The sequence below is a fragment of the Prionailurus viverrinus genome, chromosome B4, assembly GCF_022837055.1.
Source record: "Prionailurus viverrinus isolate Anna chromosome B4, UM_Priviv_1.0, whole genome shotgun sequence".
NCBI lineage: Eukaryota > Metazoa > Chordata > Mammalia > Carnivora > Felidae > Prionailurus > Prionailurus viverrinus.
In genome coordinates, this window is record NC_062567.1 from 132,109,633 (window position 1) to 132,128,863 (window position 19,231).

The 19,231-nt window shown below is 54.0% G+C and overlaps 1 protein-coding gene across 2 annotated transcripts in view; it reads left to right on the forward strand.

The window, feature by feature from the left end:
* The window catches only part of ACO2 (aconitase 2), a 56,796-nt gene that overhangs the window by 34,452 nt on the left and 3,113 nt on the right, over positions 1-19,231 (forward strand). For both annotated transcript variants that reach the window (XM_047864833.1, XM_047864834.1), the window contains exons 3-14: positions 4,244-4,502; positions 7,745-7,837; positions 11,314-11,472; positions 11,694-11,844; positions 13,077-13,181; positions 14,151-14,242; positions 15,255-15,360; positions 16,533-16,690; positions 16,915-16,988; positions 17,468-17,579; positions 18,658-18,780; positions 19,022-19,177. In XM_047864833.1, coding sequence (XP_047720789.1) covers positions 4,244-4,502; positions 7,745-7,837; positions 11,314-11,472; positions 11,694-11,844; positions 13,077-13,181; positions 14,151-14,242; positions 15,255-15,360; positions 16,533-16,690; positions 16,915-16,988; positions 17,468-17,579; positions 18,658-18,780; positions 19,022-19,177 — 1,588 coding nt within the window. The remainder of the gene's footprint in view (positions 1-4,243; positions 4,503-7,744; positions 7,838-11,313; positions 11,473-11,693; positions 11,845-13,076; positions 13,182-14,150; positions 14,243-15,254; positions 15,361-16,532; positions 16,691-16,914; positions 16,989-17,467; positions 17,580-18,657; positions 18,781-19,021; positions 19,178-19,231) is intronic.

Genomic DNA, 19,231 nt, shown 5'->3' on the forward strand with positions numbered 1-19,231 from the left:
CCGCCACAGGGCTGTTTGTGCTTCTTGCCCCTTTCAGGCAGCACAGGAGGTGCTTGGCAATGGACGGTCGGTGATGGTGGTAGGATCAAGGCCTTTAGGGTACGAAGTTCCCTGCTGGGGAAAGGCATTGCAGATCGGTGGTGGGCCTTGGCCTTCTCTGCCAAGGAAAGATCTCTTACCAGAGCCTGGTGATTTGGGCCACAGGGAAGGTCTCAGACACTCTATGGTATTGTGGCCTGAACCTCCCAGCCACCTTTTCCAAGATGGACTGCTGACCCTGAGCTGGCCCTCTGGGATCCACCAGGCCCAGAGGCTGGCTAAATATCTGTATTTCCTCTTCAGTGTGTAGTCCTAGAGGAGAGCTCTGGCTTGAGGCCCAGAAGAAAGCTCAGGGAGGGTCTTGAGCGTATCTTTTTTTCTGGGCCTCTCTTTCCTTGTTTGGTAAAATGGCAGCCATTTTCGCACTGCTGTCCTGTGTGCCAGGTCCTGGGCCAGATGCTGGTGCTGGAAGGATGATGCCACGAGAGGATGGGGAGTGGGGCAGGTAGTACATAGCAACCAGCACTGCCCCTGGAGCTTGAACGACTGTAGATAGGGCTGGGCGCTCCCCCACCTGGTGACCGTGACCCTGGGAGTAAGAGAGAACAGATATGAATATACCCATTTATAGCCGAGGAACAGGCTCAGGTGGAGAAGCAGCTTGCCCAGGGTCACACAGTGAGTCTCCCTGCCCTCAGCCCATGCTCTAACTGTACTCCCACGCTCCCTCTCTGCTGCCACTTTGCTTCCTCTTTACTGGTATCCTCACTTTGGTTTTAAGGGTAGGGACTGTCATAGTCTTTATCTCCAGCAGCCTCCCGCATGACATCACCTAATTATAGTAAGAACTGATTAATGGTCATCAAGGATAACTATAATAATAGTGGCTGCCTGAGTGTGCAGTTTGTTCTAGGCACTTCATATACGTTTCTTTTCTTCTCAACAACCCCTACAGGTTGTTATTATATCCATCTCCCCATTTTGCAGATAAGGAAATCGAGTGTCAGGGAAATACCCGGTCTGAGGTCATACATCTACTGAGTGGTTGGACCCAAACTCAAGCCAGGTCTGTCTGGCTCTGTTGCCTCCCAGTGTTTGTTCTAGCATTCTTGTGGGTTTTGTCTAGGCTGCGCATTAGAATCATCTTGGAAGCTTTTATTTATTTATTTTTTAAAGATTTTATTTTTAACCTCTATGCCAAGCGTGGGGCTTGAGCCCACAGTCCCGAGATCAAGAGTCACACTCCACCGACTGAGCCAGCCGGGCTCCCCGCTTCGGAAGCTTTTAAAACTACCAACACCTGGGCCCTGATTCCCTCCGACGGTGTGGGCCTGTTCCTCAAAATGTGGTCTGTGAGTCAGCAGCATCAGCATCACCTGGGAGCTTATTAGAAATGAGGCTATTCAAAACAGAGATCAGTGGATGAAAATGTAAGAATGTTTTAGAAGGCCAGGGGACTTGGGGCGCTTGGGTGGCTCAGTCGGTTAAGCTTCCAACTTCAGATCAGGTCATGATCTTGGGGTTCGTGAGTTCGAGTCCCACATCAGACTCTGTGCTGACAGCTTGGAGCCTAGAGCCCGCTTCGGATTCTGTGTCTGTCTGTCTCTGTCTCTGTTGCTCTCTCTCTCTCTATGTCTCAAAAATAAATAAACATATAAAAAAAAATTTAGAAGGCCGGGGGCTTGCAGAGGAACTCTTTCTCCACCCTGTGTTCGTGACAGAAGGAGCTCAATTCTGTTCTCGAGAAACTAGGTCTTTGTCATCCAGTATGGCAGAGGGACAGATGGACATAGAGGACTCACTTTGCCATCCTCAGTTAATCCTTAAGGAAATGTGGTGTGGAACATGTCCTTAGGTTTTTGTCGCTGTCAGGCTTTTTTGTACAACTTTGGGCATTTGCTGTCAAGGTCTTTGGTTTTAAAGCCCATGTGCTATTTTTCATCTCCCCTGGGGCCCAGAAAGAGGGGCTGTGCTCTGTGCAGCGAGTCACTGCCCGTACACCAGCCTCGGAGATGCTGCCACAAAACGGGGCAGGCTGTACCTCAGGCCAGTGCTATTTTTATTCAAGGTTCTCATGACAGCAGAACCGTAGAGGTTTTCAGAATTGCCACTTGCTCTGCCGTTGCCCACAGAGCCAGCCCCTTAGGGAGCTCTTGCTCTTGAGGGTTAGATACATGGGGGGCTAGAACCCAGGCCATCGGAAGGAAGTTGCTCTGCTTTCCCAGCAGAGTCCTAGTGGCAGTAATGATAGAACTCGAACACTTCCTGTAGGCTGGGCCCTGTTCTGAGTTTCCGGGCGTTAGTTACAGAGGGACGGTATAGGGCAATGTAAGGAGTGTGGACGCGGCGCCTGGCTGGCTCAGTCAGTGGAGTGAGTGACCCTTGAACTTGAGGTTGTGAGTTCAAGCCCCATGTTGAGTGTAGAGATTAGGTTAAAAAAAAAAAAATCTATGTAAATAAAGAGCACAGACGTCAGAGCCACACGGCTTGGCTCCTCGCGGTCTGGCTCTGCTGCTCGCCAGCACGCGACCCGAGGCAGGTTGCTTCACCTCGCTGGGCTTCGGTGCCCTCGTCCGTGTTACGAGGCTGCGACGTGTTGCATCCATTGAGGTGCTTAGAGCCGAGCTGAGGGAAGAGGAAGTTCTGTGAGAAAATGAGTCTGTGGTGACAGAAAGCAGGTCACTGGCTGCTTGGGAGACGTGTTCATTGTCTTGACTGTGGTGACAGTTTCACAGGTGTGTAGCTATGTACTGTGTCAAGACTTACCAAATTGTGTCCTTTAAATGTGCGCGGCTGGGGCGCCTGGGTGGCGCAGTCGGTTAAGCGTCCGACTTCAGCCAGGTCACAATCTCGCGGTCCGTGAGTTCGAGCCCCGCGTCGGGCTCTGGGCTGATGCCTCAGAGCCTGGAGCCTGTTTCCGATTCTGTGTCTCCCTCTCTCTCTGCCCCTCCCCCGTTCACGCTCTGTCTCTCTCTGTCCCAAAAATAAATAAACGTTCAAAAAAAGAAAATTAAAAAAAATAAATAAATAAAAAATAAATGTGCGCGGCTTATGACAGGCCGGTTACACCTCAGTGAGGCTGTTTAAAAACAAGCGCCGAATGAGCGCTGTTCCCTCGGTCCAGGCCGGGCCCTGGACTTCGGAGGTGGGGTGGCGAGCCCTTTGAGAAGAGCGGTGGCTTTTCTGGTTACACAGTGGGTTTAGTACTGGGGTCAGGACTAAACCCAGGGCCTCTGACTCCTTAGTCTGATACTTTTTTTCTTTCCTGGCTCGCGGGGTGTGAGTGCAACTGCACCCCTTCCCTGAAAGGCGACGCTGACCGCCTTCCCTGGAGGCCTCTGGTCTGGGAGGCAGAGTGTGTGGTCTAGCCAGGGCAGCTGTGGCGGGCAGAGGGGAGGCTGCTCTGCGGCACGGGGCAGCCAGGTTGTGCGGGTGTCAGCAGGGAGCCTCAGGGTGGGCGGTTGAGGGCTGACCTGCACCGAGCTCAGTCGGCCTCGGGGGAGGCTGGTGAGGAGGAGGCCGCCTGAGGCCTGGCAGGGGCCGCCCGGGAGCCAGGGTCGGACTGCCACTTTGGCCCCAACGGGGAAGGGAGGGGTGGGACCTCCAGGGAGAGGGGGTCTAGGAAGAGGGTCTAGTGAGGGGCTGGGGACAGCGACTGGGTGTGCGTTGTTGAGAGCTGATAGCCGTGCTGGGTGAATGGGGTGAGAGCAAGGGGGGCTAATGGGAAGGGCTTCAGCCCAGCAGTGTAAACAGCAGGGGCTTGTGGGTTGTGTGGGAATGCTGGTGGGATCCTCTGTGTCTTAGTGGGGCCGAGAGCACAGGAGAAGTGGCCAGGGACAGAGAGAATTAGAGGCTCGCAAGCAAGACCCTGACTGAGCTGGAGCGATCACCGCCACTCTGACGAGCCTCCTGTCCCTCTTGCCCGTCTTATCAGATGACAGGGATACAATGAGGAGTGAATAGTGAGATACACATGTAATAGGGGTTCATCAGATAATAGTGATCAATATGCCGGAAGAGCAGATATCCTCTGTGAAAAAGCAACCTGCCCACCTCTCATGATACTGTCAGTCACTTAAGTAATTTTGGAGCACCCAGTGAGTGCTGAGTGTCAGAGGGACTGATTGGTGCCCACCCCTCACGGTTGCCACGGCTGCGGGCAGGCAGGGCATTGTGCAGCCGGCACCTCTCCCTCTCCCCGCAGATTGAACCGGCCTCTGACCCTCTCAGAGAAGATTGTATATGGACACCTGGATGACCCAGCCAAGCAGGAGATCGAGCGGGGCAAGACGTACCTGCGGCTGCGGCCCGACCGTGTGGCCATGCAGGATGCCACGGCCCAGATGGCCATGTTGCAGTTCATCAGCAGCGGGCTGCCCAAGGTGGCTGTGCCGTCCACCATCCACTGCGATCACCTGATTGAGGCCCAGCTCGGGGGTGAGAAAGACCTGCGTCGGGCCAAGGTGAGCTGAAGGTGGCATCGCGGGACGGTGGGTGTGACATGGGACAAGAGGCAAAGCCCTTGAGCTGAGGCATCGCTTTGCAATTCTAACAGCTTCTTTGGTTTAGTCTTTTTTAAAACATCTTTGCTCTTTACTAACTCTGAAGATACCGTTTGCTTATCGTGAAGATGTTAGAGAATGCCTGAAAACAAACAAAACCCAAATCATCCTTAATCTTACCACGTTGTTCTTGTGTGGTCATTGATCTGGCACGTTAGAAACAGCAGGTTGTGACACAGATCGCCGGTCGCTCTGCAGAGGGTAGTTTGCTCCTTCCTCTCCGCCGGCGTCACACGTGCGCTCACCCAGGCGCTCGGCCGAGCCCCGAGGACCCCGCCAGGGAGGCGGGCAGGCGGTGCTGCTCGTTGTCCATCCGAGGCGGCCAGGGCCCTGTGCGGTGAGGTACCTCGGCTGCGTGGGCACGTGGTTAGGACCAGTGCCGTGTCCCGAGCGCCCTCTTACTGGCCTCCTTTGGGGGCTTTCTTCTGGGAGTTTGCTTAAGGACATAGCAGGGGCCGTGTGCCACAATGAGTAGTTTTTTCCCTGAATTCCTCGCACCCTTCCTCATGAAATCCCGTTCCTGCTCCTCCCCCCAGGCTCTGCTTGTGGCCCCTCTGCGTGTGCCTCTGCCAGCTCTGGCCCTCCACCCTTTCCACACCCCCCCCCAGCCCCCCGCAGTGGAAGGGGCGCCCTCCTGGGGGGCCTCTGGCAGGAGCTGAATGCTGGCTGGGCTGCCATTGAAAGTGCTCCAGCCTCAGGGTCAGTGGAGCTTCGAGCGCCTCTCAGGCCCATGGGAAGCGCTCAGCTTTCCCACTGGAGCCCTTTCTTCCCACCCTGCCCTGCCAGTTTTTGCCCTGGTTGCCGGTGGTTGTTCTTCTACTCGGCTGAAAGCCCAGCCTGCTGGCCAGAGGTTTCCATGTTAGCAGCAGTGGGGGTGGTAGCGGTACAGGGGCTCCTGCGGTGCCAGGAGCTGGGTTTGGCCGGGAACCGCCCTGGGATGACTGCCCACAGCAGGGCCACCACCGCCTTCGGGGGGTCTGGCCCTCGCTTTGCTTTATGGATTCAGAATCTGCCTTCTGGAGATGAGATTCACAGAATCAAGGATTTCAGGGCTCACTCATTTATTTGACCAGTGTTTATTGAACACTAATTGTATGCCAGGCACTGTGCTAGATGCTGGGGTTTCTGTGTGAACAAGACAGGAGCCCTGCCTTCATGAACAAGGAGGGAGACCCACGTTAAACCATCACACAAATAGGTAATTGCCAGTTTGTATGTATGTTATGAAGGGAAGACATAGGACTGTGAGAGTGTAAGAAAGCCATTCAGTTTAGACTCTGGGGGAACGGGACAGCCTCTTGAGGACGTGATACGTAAGCTGAAACCTGTGCAGATAAGCTGATACTGACTTGAGGAAGAACTTTGTAGACAGAACAGTGTATATAAAGACCCCAAGGCAGGAAGCAACTGGATGCTTTGTGGAGTTGAAAGAGGGCCATGGGGCTGGCGCTGTGTGTGGAAGAGAGGGTGGTATGAGTGGGTGGGGGCAGGCTCAGAAAGGGCCTTGAGGGCCATGGGCACCATCCTAGGGGTCCCTGAAGGGCTTAAGCAAGGAGGGGTGTGGCCAGATTGACGTATATTTGTAAATAAAGAGTCCCTCTGGCCAGGGACCGGAGAGGCTGAGTGACCTATCCAGGGTCGCATAGCCAGAGAAGACTCTCGGCTGAGTTCAGACCGAGACTCTGCTGCCCAGCTCTGTCCCCTGCCACCCCTGTCTCTTTACCACCACTTACACAGACACGAGGACACGCACCCGGAACACAGCCACTGCCTCCTGCCCTTGGTACCCTTGTTATAAGTGACGGATTTCAAGGAAAAAGCTGGCATATTCATTTCATTATTAACCAGAGAGAGACGGCTCTGGGGGCCCAAGTTTTTTGTGTGCTGTTCTTTTGCCTGGGGGTACGAAATGGGCCTCAGAAGGGTGTGTGTGGTTGGTCTGGAGTTTAGGTGAAGGAGGTTGCATGGTCTTGAGGGTGTTTTATTGAGGGTCCAGGGAGCTGACAGTGAGTCCCTCTGCCTTGGGGCATGAGTCTCCTGTGCCGAGGCCAGCAGATCTCACTGCCTCGTTCCTCCTTGCAGGGGGGGAGTCTTTGCAGTCCGCCTGGTCCCATCCCTTCCATCACTGAGTCTCCCCTGCCCAGGAGCGTGCCATGTCTTCCTGATAAACCCTGGCCTCACATTAGCTGTCCTGGGAAGCCTTCCATGCCCCCTGAGGAGGTCACCTTCAAATTCTAGGCAGAGTGGGCCTGGCCCAGCCTTGTTTTGTTGAAATCAGCATTTCAGAACATGGTCCATTTGACAGTCTCATTTGGGGCCCATCAAACCAGCAAGTATGGGACGCCTACAGCATGCCAGACGCTGGTGTTCTGAGATGCCCTCTTTGCTATAAGGGGAGGTAGCTTTCTTTTATATTAGAATGTCGCTCTCAGGCTATGTGGTTGCACAGGCCTGGTTTCAAACCCTGGGATTTACTCTGGGGATTTCCAGCAAGTTATTTCACCTTTGAGCCTCGGTTTTTGCGTCTGTAAAATGGCCTTGGTGACAGTGCCTTCCCTGTTTCTTGGGATGGATTGTGAGGGTGTTCAGTGCAGTGGGCATTCAGTAAATGTCAGCTAGGATTCTGACCTTGCCTCGAATGTGGCCTCTGAGGTTAACAACACCTTGCCTGAGCTACATTGGGACTGGAATGTCCACTCGATGCCACTGTTTCCCTTTGACGGCTCCCTTCCCCCAACACCATATCCCAGTTAGATAGTCCTGTTGGATGTGCCCCCCACTGCTGGCCTTGACTGAAGACCTGAGTGCCAGAGGGACCCTTGGAGATGATGTAATTGAGTTCCTTCTGCAAATAAGGAAACTGAGAACAGGGTAGGGAAGGGACTTGCTCCAGAACCGCTCCCTGGCCAGGTGTCACGGAACTGAGGCTGCATCCCTGCTTCCTTGCTTTTCTCCCCAGACTGGCCAGCTGAGACTGGGCCAACATCCAAGCCCTTTTGGAATTATTTGTAGAAGACCTCCAGGAGAGGGCCTGACTTCACAGTGCCAGCATTTCAGAGTCGGGGGGGGGGGGGAGGTGAGCAGGAGTCGTCCCAGACACAAACCGTGTTACTCATGCTCTGGTTATTGATTTGTCTCAATAGGACATAAACCAGGAAGTGTATAATTTCCTGGCAACTGCAGGTGCCAAGTATGGCGTGGGCTTCTGGAGGCCTGGCTCTGGAATCATTCACCAGGTAAAGCAGGGCTTGGCCTGCCTTTCTGGGGGAGGGGACCTTAGGGAACCAGAGAGCATCTCTTGGCCTGCGGGACAGAAGGCCAGAGGCTCGGGAGGGCAGAGGGGTGTTGTATTATTTTTTTGTCTTGCTTTTTTCCACAAACGTTATTCCTTTTTGTGTGGATACCTAACATTTGATGGGCACATTCTGTGTGCCAGGCACTAGACTTCACACTCGACAGATACTAACTTACTCATTGTTCACCACAACTCTGTGAGGTAGGTGGTTTCATGATCTACGCTGTGTAGGTGAAGTAACTGAGGCGCGAAGGAGTTAATCCACTTGCCCAGGGACAGCTGGCTGATCCAAGAGTCTGGCCCCACAGCCAGTGCTCCGCCCCGCGTGCTGCTGGTGTGCCTCCTGTCACACCAAGGCTTCTCCCCTCCTCGGCGCACATAGCGCTCCTTGGGGTCTTCTTGGCCCCTTCGTGGTATTGTGTGGGATGGAGGTACCATAGGTCACGTGGCGGTGTCAGCCAGTTCTTCTGGGCTCTCCCGAAGGATGGATTTTCTTTTGATGGGCGATTTTGTGTGCACGCGTGTTTCTGGGAGATAGGTGCTCAGCTTTCATCCAGGGTGACTGGTTTGTGGGGAGCGCTGGCTTGTACTGGCTATTTGCCATCCATCCTGTATGTGCCTCTTTGCGCCTTCCCAAGGTGACCCTTCTCCCCACCTCCATCCCAGCCCTCCTTCAGGGTGAGCTGAGTCAGGCTGTAATCCGACCCTGCGTGGGCTCCCGGCACTGCCCCACTCTGAAACCAGAGCCCATGGGTCACTGCTCTGCCCTTTAAAAATATTGCCCTCGCCAAGAAGGGACTGCCTGCAAATGGCAGGTCACGTCAGTCTGCAGGGGCTAGGAAGCTTCTCCCCACAGCAGGGCTGGGGAGTCGGGTAGATCCAGCTTTGGACTTTCGTCAAGAACGGCTCCCCAGTCCCAAGTGTCTCCCTTCCCACCTCATTCCAACCCCCGGGCGTCTTTGGCGGCTCATGGCCAAAGTTCAGGGCTATGAGTGATGGCAGCTCACACCTGCCTCTGGCCACCAGCTAAGTGTATAGCCTGGTAGGTTTGTTCCTTTAAAAAGAAAATTCCCAGGAAGCATGTGATCTCTGTACAGCTTTGCTTTTCTCTCCCCCTTGATGTCAGGCCATCGGCAGCTTTAATCTACCAAACCAAACCTAACCCCTTTCCCTCCACCCTGAACGTCCTGTGCCCGGCCCGGCACATCCTTCCTCCTCCACATCTCTGCCTTTTGGTCACCTCTGTGAAGCCCCCGCCCCCAGTCCTCCCTGGTGCTGGGCATTGGAGCCCCCTTGTGTGATCCTCTGTGGGACCCTTCACATAATGACCCCAGGATGTGCCAGGTGCTTCCCCTACCGCACCACACGCTCTGGGGACAGAGACTGTGGCTTATTTATTCCTCTCTGGCGCTGGGCCTGGGGCCAGGTAGGTGCAGAATGAGGCCTCGGTGTACACGTGTTGTGCAGATGGAGGCTGAATTTTTTTTTTCTGTAAGATTTTATTCTTTTAAGTAGTCTCTGCACCCAACATGGGGCTCAAACTTAACAACCCTGAGATCGAGAGTCGCATGCTATACCGACTGAGCCAGCCAGGAGCACCCCGGGGGTGGCTGAATTTCCAGATTTATGTTCTAGGTGTTAGTCCAGACTAAAGTACACTGATCCCCCACCCTCACCCCCATCCACGCAGCCATATCCCGCTGACTGCAGAGGTCACTGTACAGCCAGCTTCACTGTGACTCTTTCCTTAGTTCAGACCCAAGGTCCCTCTCCCTTTTGAACATGGGCCATATTCATGGTCTGTACTGTGTAGACCACACTGAATTCTGTGTCTGGTCTTCATGGATCAAACTTTTAGAACTTTGAAGAGCCTTAGAGATTAACTAGTTTTATTTTATTTTATTTTGTTATTTTTAAACGTTTATTTATTTTATTGAGAAGAGAGACCGAGACAGAGTGTGAGAGGGGGAGGGGCAGATAGGGAGACACAGAATCCGAAGCAGGCTGCAGGCTCTGAGCTGTTAGCACAGAGCCCCATGTGGGGCTCAAACCCACAAACCATGAGGTCATGACCTGAGCCAGAGTCGGATGCCCAACCGACTGAGACACCCAGGCGCCTCGAGATTAACTAGTTTTAAATCTTTGTGGCTGGGGCACGGAGGCCAGAAAAATTAAACAGTTGAGCAGCGAGTGTCCTGTCCAACAGTTGTTTGTTCAGGATTTCCTCTGTGTTGGCCTTTTCTCCCAGCCAGCTGCCACCCTCCTGGGAAGAGACCAGGTCTTCTAACTGCATTCCGACAGGCAAGATCACTCACACCTTGCTGAGCGTGCTGGGAGTGTGCCCTGTCCCAGGGCAGGGGCCATGGGGTTTCCATAATAGTGCACGGAGCCTGCTCACCATTTAGTCAGGCCTGACCGTTCATGGAGCCTTTCTTGTCTCTGACCTCCTTTGCTCTTCCTAACATCCCAGTGTGTGCTACAGAATAAGTAAAAAGAAGGCCTCTCCCAGGTACTCTTACAGCTTAATATACATGTTCTCATGGCGTTATATCACTGTGATTCGATGAGGTGAGCAGAACTGGCTACTTTTACCCACGAGGAAACAGGCCTGGGAGGTGAAGTAACTTGCCCGACGTCCCACAACTACTCGTAGGCAGTGGGGCCGGAGCTCAGACTGGGGCCCCTTGGCCAGGGCTTTCCCTTGGGGTGCTGCAGCCTCAGGTGCCTGGGTAGGGTCAGGGCCGCGCTACGATAGCCATGCCTCTGCAATCAGATGTTTTGGAGAAATGCTCATGGTCGGTGCCTTCCCGGCTAGGAGTCCCTCGATGAAGGAGCCACAGTAAAATAGGAAAGGTGAGGAGGCGGGGTGCCATCTTCACGTGCAAGTCACTTCAGTTCTCTAAGCCCCTGCAGGCCTCAGGGGTTGGGGAGGCATCGTCTGTACTTCCTTTCAGATCAGCAGCAGAAGAGCTCGTGGCCTGTGCTCCTGCTGGCTTCCCAGTGCTTGCTTGCGGAGACTGGAGCCGGGTCCTGAAGGAATTGTCCACCCTATGAAGCCCAGTAGGCAGTCACACTTGTCCCAGGACACATTCCCGTATCCCAGTTCATCTGCTTCCCACCACGGTTCTCGGCTCAGTGTGGTGCATGTGTTCTTGTTACCGTGCCGCAAACACGGACACTGAGGTGCAAGAAGGCACTCGCGAGCCCAAGTCAGACAGTCCAGGACTGTCGGAGCTGTTCGGGAGCCCAAGCCACCTGTCTCCCAAGCCCCTGGCCCTTCCAGCCACACCTGAGAGGCCCTCTCCTGGAGGGGTGCCTAGAAATGACCCAGGGGGCCAGTTTTGCAGACCCCTCTTGGTCCCCACCTCCATTCTCTGATGAGGGCTGGTAAGCTGAAGGTCTTGGGTTCTTTTTCAGATCATTCTGGAAAACTACGCATATCCTGGGGTTCTCCTGATTGGCACTGATTCCCACACCCCCAATGGCGGTGGCCTGGGGGGCATCTGCATCGGAGTCGGGGGTGCTGATGCAGTGGATGTCATGGCTGGGATCCCCTGGGAGCTGAAGTGCCCCAAGGTGAGGAGTGGGGAAACGCTCTTTCAGGGGTGTTTTTGGTGGGGACGAATGGGAGTCTGTGAAACCCAAAAGGGATGAGGGAATATTTCAGACTCCAGTCTCTTTGGGGGAGAGCCGGGGGTAAATAAGCAGAAATGGGAATCCCAGCAGGCAGATGCTTTGGCTTCGTGGTTGGAGCATGGTACACGGCCTGTAATTGCTGTCTCGCCCCTCCTGTTCAGGTGATTGGTGTGAAGCTGACGGGCTCCCTCTCTGGCTGGACCTCCCCCAAAGACGTGATCCTAAAGGTGGCGGGTATCCTCACAGTGAAAGGTGGCACGGGCGCCATCGTGGAGTACCACGGGCCAGGCGTGGACTCCATCTCCTGCACCGGTGAGGAGGGTGGCCATGTGACGCGCCCCGCGGCCTGTGTTGGGCCTGATGGGGCCAGTAGTTGATCCATGGAAGCAGTGAATGGCCTTCCCCTGAGTATCCATCCAGTTTGGGGACATGATGGACACCTAGAGGTGTGGGGGGGGATTAGTCTAGGTTCCTCTAGTCTAAGAGATGGTGGCCTCTTCCAGGGGGGTGGGCGGGTACCTCCCTGTGGCCACGCAGAGTTAGGGACCAAGCCAACCCCGCCTGCCCTGGCACTGCGCTGCCTTGGGTGATCCAGAAAGGGAATCCCAGAGAGAATGGAGGTGGTGGTGGAATGGGGAGCCAGAGCCAGGGCGTCATTCACAGAGCAGCCCCATCCCCACATCTTCCTTGGAGCCTCACTCACTTTACTTGGATTAGATTTATCACCTACGAGGCTCTAAGACCAAGTAGGAGCGGGCCCCTTCTACTCATCACTCCGGGTGACCTGGCCTCAATGCCTAGGCCCTCAGGAATGCAGGGAGACTTGGAACAAGCCTTATGGATGGTCCAGCCCAGACTTCCCCCGGTGCCTGCCTCAGCTCCACAGCAGCCCCACGGGGCTCCTGTTCAGCTGCCCTTGCACCCCTCCAGAGACCAGGGCTCACTCTTAGAGGTAGTGCTTATTACCATTGGACAGCTCAGTTCCGAAGTTGATAACAAGCCTGGTCCCATGTCCCAGCAACTCCATGAAACAGGATATCTGTAAGTCTCACCTGTTCTGCGTGAGGCTCTGTGGTCGGGACAGTGCACTTCATTCCAGTCTTATTGCTGGAAAACCTGAGACCCAGAAACACTTCCACACAGCACCGTGGTGTGCCTGAAAGAGAGCAGGTCCGGGCGCTAGGCAGGTGGGCCTAGACCTGAATGCCAGCACCTGCATTTGCTTTATGGCATGACTTTGGACCTCTTTGAGCCAGTTCCCTCACCTGCAAGATGGGCACAGTAATGGTGAGGCAGCCTGGCCAGGATAGCCAGGCCCAGAGCTAGAACCCAGCTGGTAGGGGCTGAATTTTGTGTTTTCTTTGGCCGTGGTTTTAACTGTGGGTCATGGGGGACGAGTCTGCCTGCTGCCACTAGATGGCTGCGTGAGCGAGGGAAGAAGTGACCCCAGCTCCCTGGCGTGAAGATGTGTGCGCACACCCGACAGGTGTATGGGGCCCGTGTCCAGCTGCTAGGCCAGCTTCACCAGCTCTGTTTCTCTCCAGGCATGGCGACAATCTGCAACATGGGCGCAGAGATCGGGGCCACCACGTCAGTATTTCCTTACAACCACAGGATGAAGAAGTACCTGAGCAAGACAGGCCGGGAGGGTGAGCTGGCGGGGGCAGGGCGGTCCGCAGAGCAGTCATATTGCATGGAGACCCTTGAGCTACACCTTTCCCTTTAAGGCAGGGGTCTTTAATGTCATGTTTCTAGATTGGCTTTAGAGGCCCTGAGAAGCCCCCAGAGGGGTATGAAGTTATATGTGTTATTGTTTCTAAGTAGCGTGTCTGCAACTCCAACAGCTTGTCAAAGGGCCTGGCATCTAAGTTTGAGATCCCCCTGCCTTGAGATTGGAGTTTAGTTTCACCTGAAAGGAGGGCCAAGTCTGGGGTCTTTTGGTCTGGTCCCTAGTGCCCCCTACAGGAAGCTCCAAAAATGACAGGGATCTGTTCATGATTCCTGTCCTGGAGAAGGAAAAAAACATCTGGAACCAGAACCATTCCCAGCCTCCCCCCCGTTTGCCTGAGGTTCTAGCTTGACTTCTTTGAAGCTCAGAGGAAGAAATAGGGCCTGTGGGAGGGATTGTTGGAGCCTCTGAAGGGAGATGAGCAAGGGTGATTGGTGGAAGCAGAGGCCAGGGGTCATGGGGAGAGCTTGTCCAATTGTGTCCAAGTGCTGAGCACATGAAGTCCTACCTGGAAGTCCCATCCTTCTCTTTCATTACCAAGTAACTTCTTCAAAACTCAACACTTCTCATCTCTAGGAAGCCTTCCTTGACTTTGAACCTTGGTTGGTGCTTCTGTGTCCCTATGTGTCTCTGTTGTATCATATCATACCAGTTCATTGATAGCTCCTTCATTAGATTGCGTGCTCCTTGAGAGCAGGGACTGTGTGTCCTGTGCTGTTTTCATTGTTCCTTTGTTTGCTTAGTCAGTGTCCAGGGCCCAGTTTAACAGGTGCCAGGTAACTGGCTTGGATGGATGGGTGGGTGGGTGGGTGGGTAGTCAGTCAGTTGGTCTGTCTCTTGACCATTTCCTGTTCTACATGGTTTAATCTTCTTCCCTTATTGATTTCAGACATTGCCAAACTAGCTGATGAATATAAGGATCACTTGGTACCTGACCCTGGCTGCCATTATGACCAACTAATTGAAATTAACCTCAATGAGGTGAGGAAGGGAGGGGAGACCAAGGAATTTCTGAGGCTGGGGTGTTCAAGCCTCATCTGGGACCCCTAGTGGGCCCTGTCTGCACACCCAGGAGGGTGTGGGGGCCTTTGGTTCCCCAGTGCCCCTGCACACTGCCGCCCAAATCAGGCTGTGGTTGGCAGGAGATGTGGCTGTGGCTGGTGATTCAGAAACTGGCTCCGTTTGCCTCCACCTCACCATTAGCTGAAGCCACGATTTTACTCTGGAGTTTTGTCAGAGTGCTAGAGCTCAAGGCCCAAGATTCCCAGGCCTGTGCAGGGTTTGGCACCCTGAGACCTGCAGGCCAGAGTGAGCATCTGGAAGGCCAGGGGAAAGGCAGACTGGAGGAATGGAAGCAGCCAAGTAGAGTGGTTGAGGGTTTAGCCCTGAAGCCCGTCTCCATGAATTTAAGTCCTAATTCCTGACTCTGCCACTTAATCCTGTGACCCTGAACAAGTTACTCAACCTCTGTGGGCCCTACTTTATCATGTGTAAAATCTCAGGTGGCCATGGAATTGAATGCGCCAATTCACATAGTCATAATTGGGAACGTTTATTGAGAGCTGTGTGTGCCAGGCACTTTGCTAAGCGTTTGCATTTTTTGGTAAGTATTATCACAAAGCACCTGGCTTGAAGTCTATTTTTGTCATAAGGTTACACAAGCATCACACTGTAGGGGATAATGGACTTACGAAGTTGACCTCCTTGATTTATTCCATGCCTTTGCCATCTCCTAGCTCTGTGACCTTGAGCAAGGCATGCCATCGCCTTCATTGGCAGAATGGAGATAACACCAGCTTCACGGGGTTGGAGGGATCCTGGAGCTGGTGCATGTATAGAGCCCGCTGCTCGGGTGTTTCCTGGGTTGAATTTTTGAGCCGGAAGTCGGCCTTCTGGATCCTCGACTTGGTTGAGTGGGAGTCAGGCAGCCTCTGAAGAACAGAGACTGCCCACACTGCAAGATTTGTTCTCTCCCCTTTCTCTGTTTCTTCAGCTGAAGCCGCATATCAATGGGCCCTTCACCCCCGACCTGGCTCACCCTGTGGCAGAGGTCGGCACTGTGGCAGAGAAGGAAGGATGGCCTCTGGACATCCGAGTGGGTGAGTCCCTTCCACCCTGTGGGTTTAACAGGCCTCCGGGCCGGTGGGTTACCATTGTGCTTACCACAGAGCGCTTCCTAAAGGTACCAGGCACTTTTTGAAATAGTTGGTTTCTTCTTTATGGGTTTAAAAAAAAATTACCTTTTCTTGGTATAAAAGAAACACATGCTCATTGTAGAGCATATTGACAGACAAAACGAATTTTAAAGACTCCTAATCTTAACTCCCAACCAGAAACCAGCTCAGAAGCTCCTTGAGGTATACCGTTTCCATGTGTGGGTACATACTGATGTGTGTCTGTTTTTGCTTTACAAACATTTCATCATCCCAACCTTGTTGCCTGATTTCACTTTACGTGCTTTACATGGAAGATACACTAGCATGTCGGGATGACGGGCACCTGCTCTTGTCACAGTACAGTGTGACCGGAGCATGGACCCTGAAGCCAGGTGGCCTTGCTTTGAATGAGTTTCCGGTGCTACATCGTTGGGTGACTCTGAGCAAGTTTCTTGACCTACCTGTGCCTTGGTCCCTTGTCTGGAAAATGAGGGTGATACTGTATTTCCCCGTTAATGTTGTTGAGAGAGGTGAGGAGTTAACGTGCGCAAAGAACTTTCTTCAGTGTCTGGCACAAAACAAGTGCCGTGTAATTTGTTCGCCCTTAGCAGATTAAGTACATTTTTTAAAACTTTGGTGATGTAATTGGAAATAAATTGCTGAACTGGTAAGAGAGATTGTTTTGATATCTGTAAACAATATGTGATGTCATCCAGTCTTTACTGACTTTCTGAATAACCATCGTAGACTTTTAAAAAATAATTCTTTTTCTTCCTGATTATAAAGCATTTAAAAAACAGAGAATACTTGAAAGTAGAAGAAAATTAGCATCTCTTGTAAGCCCTCATCCAGCCGTGGTCACTGTCAATATTCTGGAGTGAGCCCTCTGACTCAGTGTTCATGTCACTTCACTGGCACCTCGTCTTCCCTTGAGTGGCTGGGCCACGGCGCAGCCTGTCCTTTATTATTAGACGGTTGGATTGCTTCCAGGTTGTCTCCGTTTAGGATAGCCCCAGCCCAGCACAGTTGGTGAACTCTTGACCAAGTCTGGATACTTGAGGTCAGGTGGAGACCTCTGATCTTGACCCCTGGCCTCACTATCCACAATGCACCAGGTCTGATCGGCAGCTGCACCAACTCCAGCTATGAGGACATGGGGCGCTCGGCAGCCGTGGCCAAGCAGGCACTGGCCCATGGACTTAAGTGCAAGTCCCAATTCACCATCACACCGGGCTCTGAGCAGATCCGTGCCACCATTGAGCGGGATGGCTATGTGAGTGCCCACACCCCCTGCCCCTGGCTCCCTCTCCCCACTGCTGAGCAGCGTGGCTTCGGGCAGGACAAGCCACAGCCCTGTTAGCCGGGGCGGGTACAGGTGCCCCGCAGCTGCCCCGGGGTTCGGATACAGCTCTTCAGCACTCAGGCTGCCCACCCAGCCTTTCCCGTCAGCCATTAGCCTGCCCCTGACAGTTCCCCATCCTGCTCTCTCCTCTGCAGGCACAAATCCTAAGGGAAGTAGGCGGCATCGTCCTGGCCAATGCTTGTGGCCCCTGCATTGGCCAGTGGGACAGGTGAGAGGCGCACCTTTGTTAAGACAACCCCTTGTGTCCTGGGGTCCGAGTCCCAGATGCTGAAGGGAAACATTACTGGGTGGAGAAAAGAGACTCAGGCCTCTAGCTTCAGGGCCTATTGCACACTAGGGGTTTTTCTAGGAGACTTTTCTAGGCAGGACTAGAAGGCTGGTCTGGAAGCAAGAGGAAGAGCCCTGCCACGAGATTGACTGGCCACCTGGCTGAAGCCAGATGCAGCCAGGAGCCCGGATGGAAGCATTTGAAAGGCAATGGCCCCAGGTCAGGAAACTCAGGCCTTGGTCTGGGCTCTCCCTGTCTTAGGTGTGGTCTCAGGCAAACCGCCACGATCTCCCAGGTTCCCTCCTGCTCTGTATGCGTGAGTCCCAGGGAGAAGGTGACTATTCCGGGGTCTTTTCATTTCCCCTCCTGTGTCATAAGGCAGGCAGACACGCTTAACCCTGTCTCTTCTGACCTGGCAGAAAGGACATCAAGAAGGGGGAGAAGAACACAATCGTCACCTCCTACAACAGGAACTTCACAGGCCGCAATGATGCAAACCCTGAGACCCATGCCTTCGTCACGTCCCCAGAGGTGAGACTGTGCAGCCCAGCCATAGCCTGGGACTGCCTCTGGGGACCTACCCCTGGCTGGTCAGTGGGGAAAATGGAGCCTGCAACAAGGCGTCTGACCCTGTGGGGCTGCTGAGGGAGGGTTGCCATCACAGAGCAAGAGGTTGTCTGGGCGCAAACCAAGAGCCACAGGCCCCAAGCATCCTGCTCCCTCATTGCTCCCTGCTTGGCCCCCTCAGGTCTCAGAAGCCCCAAGTGCTTGCTTGGCCCAGTTATGGTCATAAGCAGGAGCTTGGAATGACTGCCCAGGACCAACGCCTGCCCTGCCTCTTCCTGGCCAGATGGGTTTGTCCGAGTCACTTTCCTTCTCTGTGCCCGGGGGTCCTGTCACCATCCCATGAGCAAGTCTAGAAAGCACTTGCACTGTCTTCAAGCTGGGAAGGTGGCCTCTTGTTATGACGGACATCAACTGAGCCGAGTGCTCCTGGCCTCAGCCATTGTCTGAGCACAGCCAGTCTTTCTTGTCTCTTTAAAGGAGTGTTCCAGAAATACTTTTGCTTGCTAAAAATGAGTGCAAAGGTGGTGCCTTCCATTGTTTCAGCTCCCCCCCTCCCTTTTTTAATGTTAAATTATTTTTGAGAAAAAGAGACCGAGTGTAAGAGGGGGAAAGGCAGAGAGAGAGGGAGACACAGAATCCGAAGCAGGCTCCAGGCTCTGAGCTGTCAGCACAGAACCTGACGTGGGGCTCGAACTCACAAACCGTGAGATCATGACCGGAGCTGAAACCAGACACTTAACTGAGCCACCCAGGTGCCTCTTCAGCTGCCCATTTAGGAACATTTTTGTCACAGCATCGTTCCTGTGCCAGGGCTCGTGCCCCTGAGGGGAGAGACTATCCCTGAGGAGGGCGCTGAGGTCCAGGCCCAGTAGCCCACATTCTCAGAGGTGATGTTGCAGTTTTGGTCTCTGTCGGGAGGACTTGACTGTGGAGATCTTAGATATACGTGGGCTCCATTCTCAGTTTATGTCTGGGCTCCCGCTAGGGTGGGGGATGGGAGTGGTGTTTGGTACTAAGCAGCAGTGGGCCACCTCTATTACAGATTGTCACAGCCCTGGCCATCGCGGGCACCCTCAAGTTCAACCCAGAGACCGACTTCCTGACAGGCAAGGATGGCAAGAAATTCAAGCTGGAGGCCCCAGATGCAGACGAGCTTCCCCGAGCGGTGAGCAGGCACTGCCACCTGGTGCTGTTAGCCGCTGTAGGCCCGCCTCGGGCCCCTGCCGGTTGCTCTGTGGCCAAGACACTCCTTCCCAGCATGCCAGCATCCTGGGCAGGCAGGATGGCACAGTTAGCAAGAATGAGGCAGCTCTGTGCACTGGAGGGGAAGGTGTGGGGCCTACAAGAGCCTGTCTGCTTGAGGACGGAGAATTAGGCACCCAGCACGTCCCTGCCTCCTCCTGCAGGAGTTTGACCCTGGGCAGGACACCTACCAGCACCCTCCCAAGGACAGCAGCGGGCAGCGAGTGGACGTGAGCCCCACCAGCCAGCGCCTGCAGCTCCTGGAGCCTTTTGACAAGTGGGATGGCAAAGACCTGGAGGACCTGCAAATCCTCATCAAGGTCAGCGACATGGGGCAGGGATCGGGAGAGAACAGCCCCAGCCTGGCAGGGGCC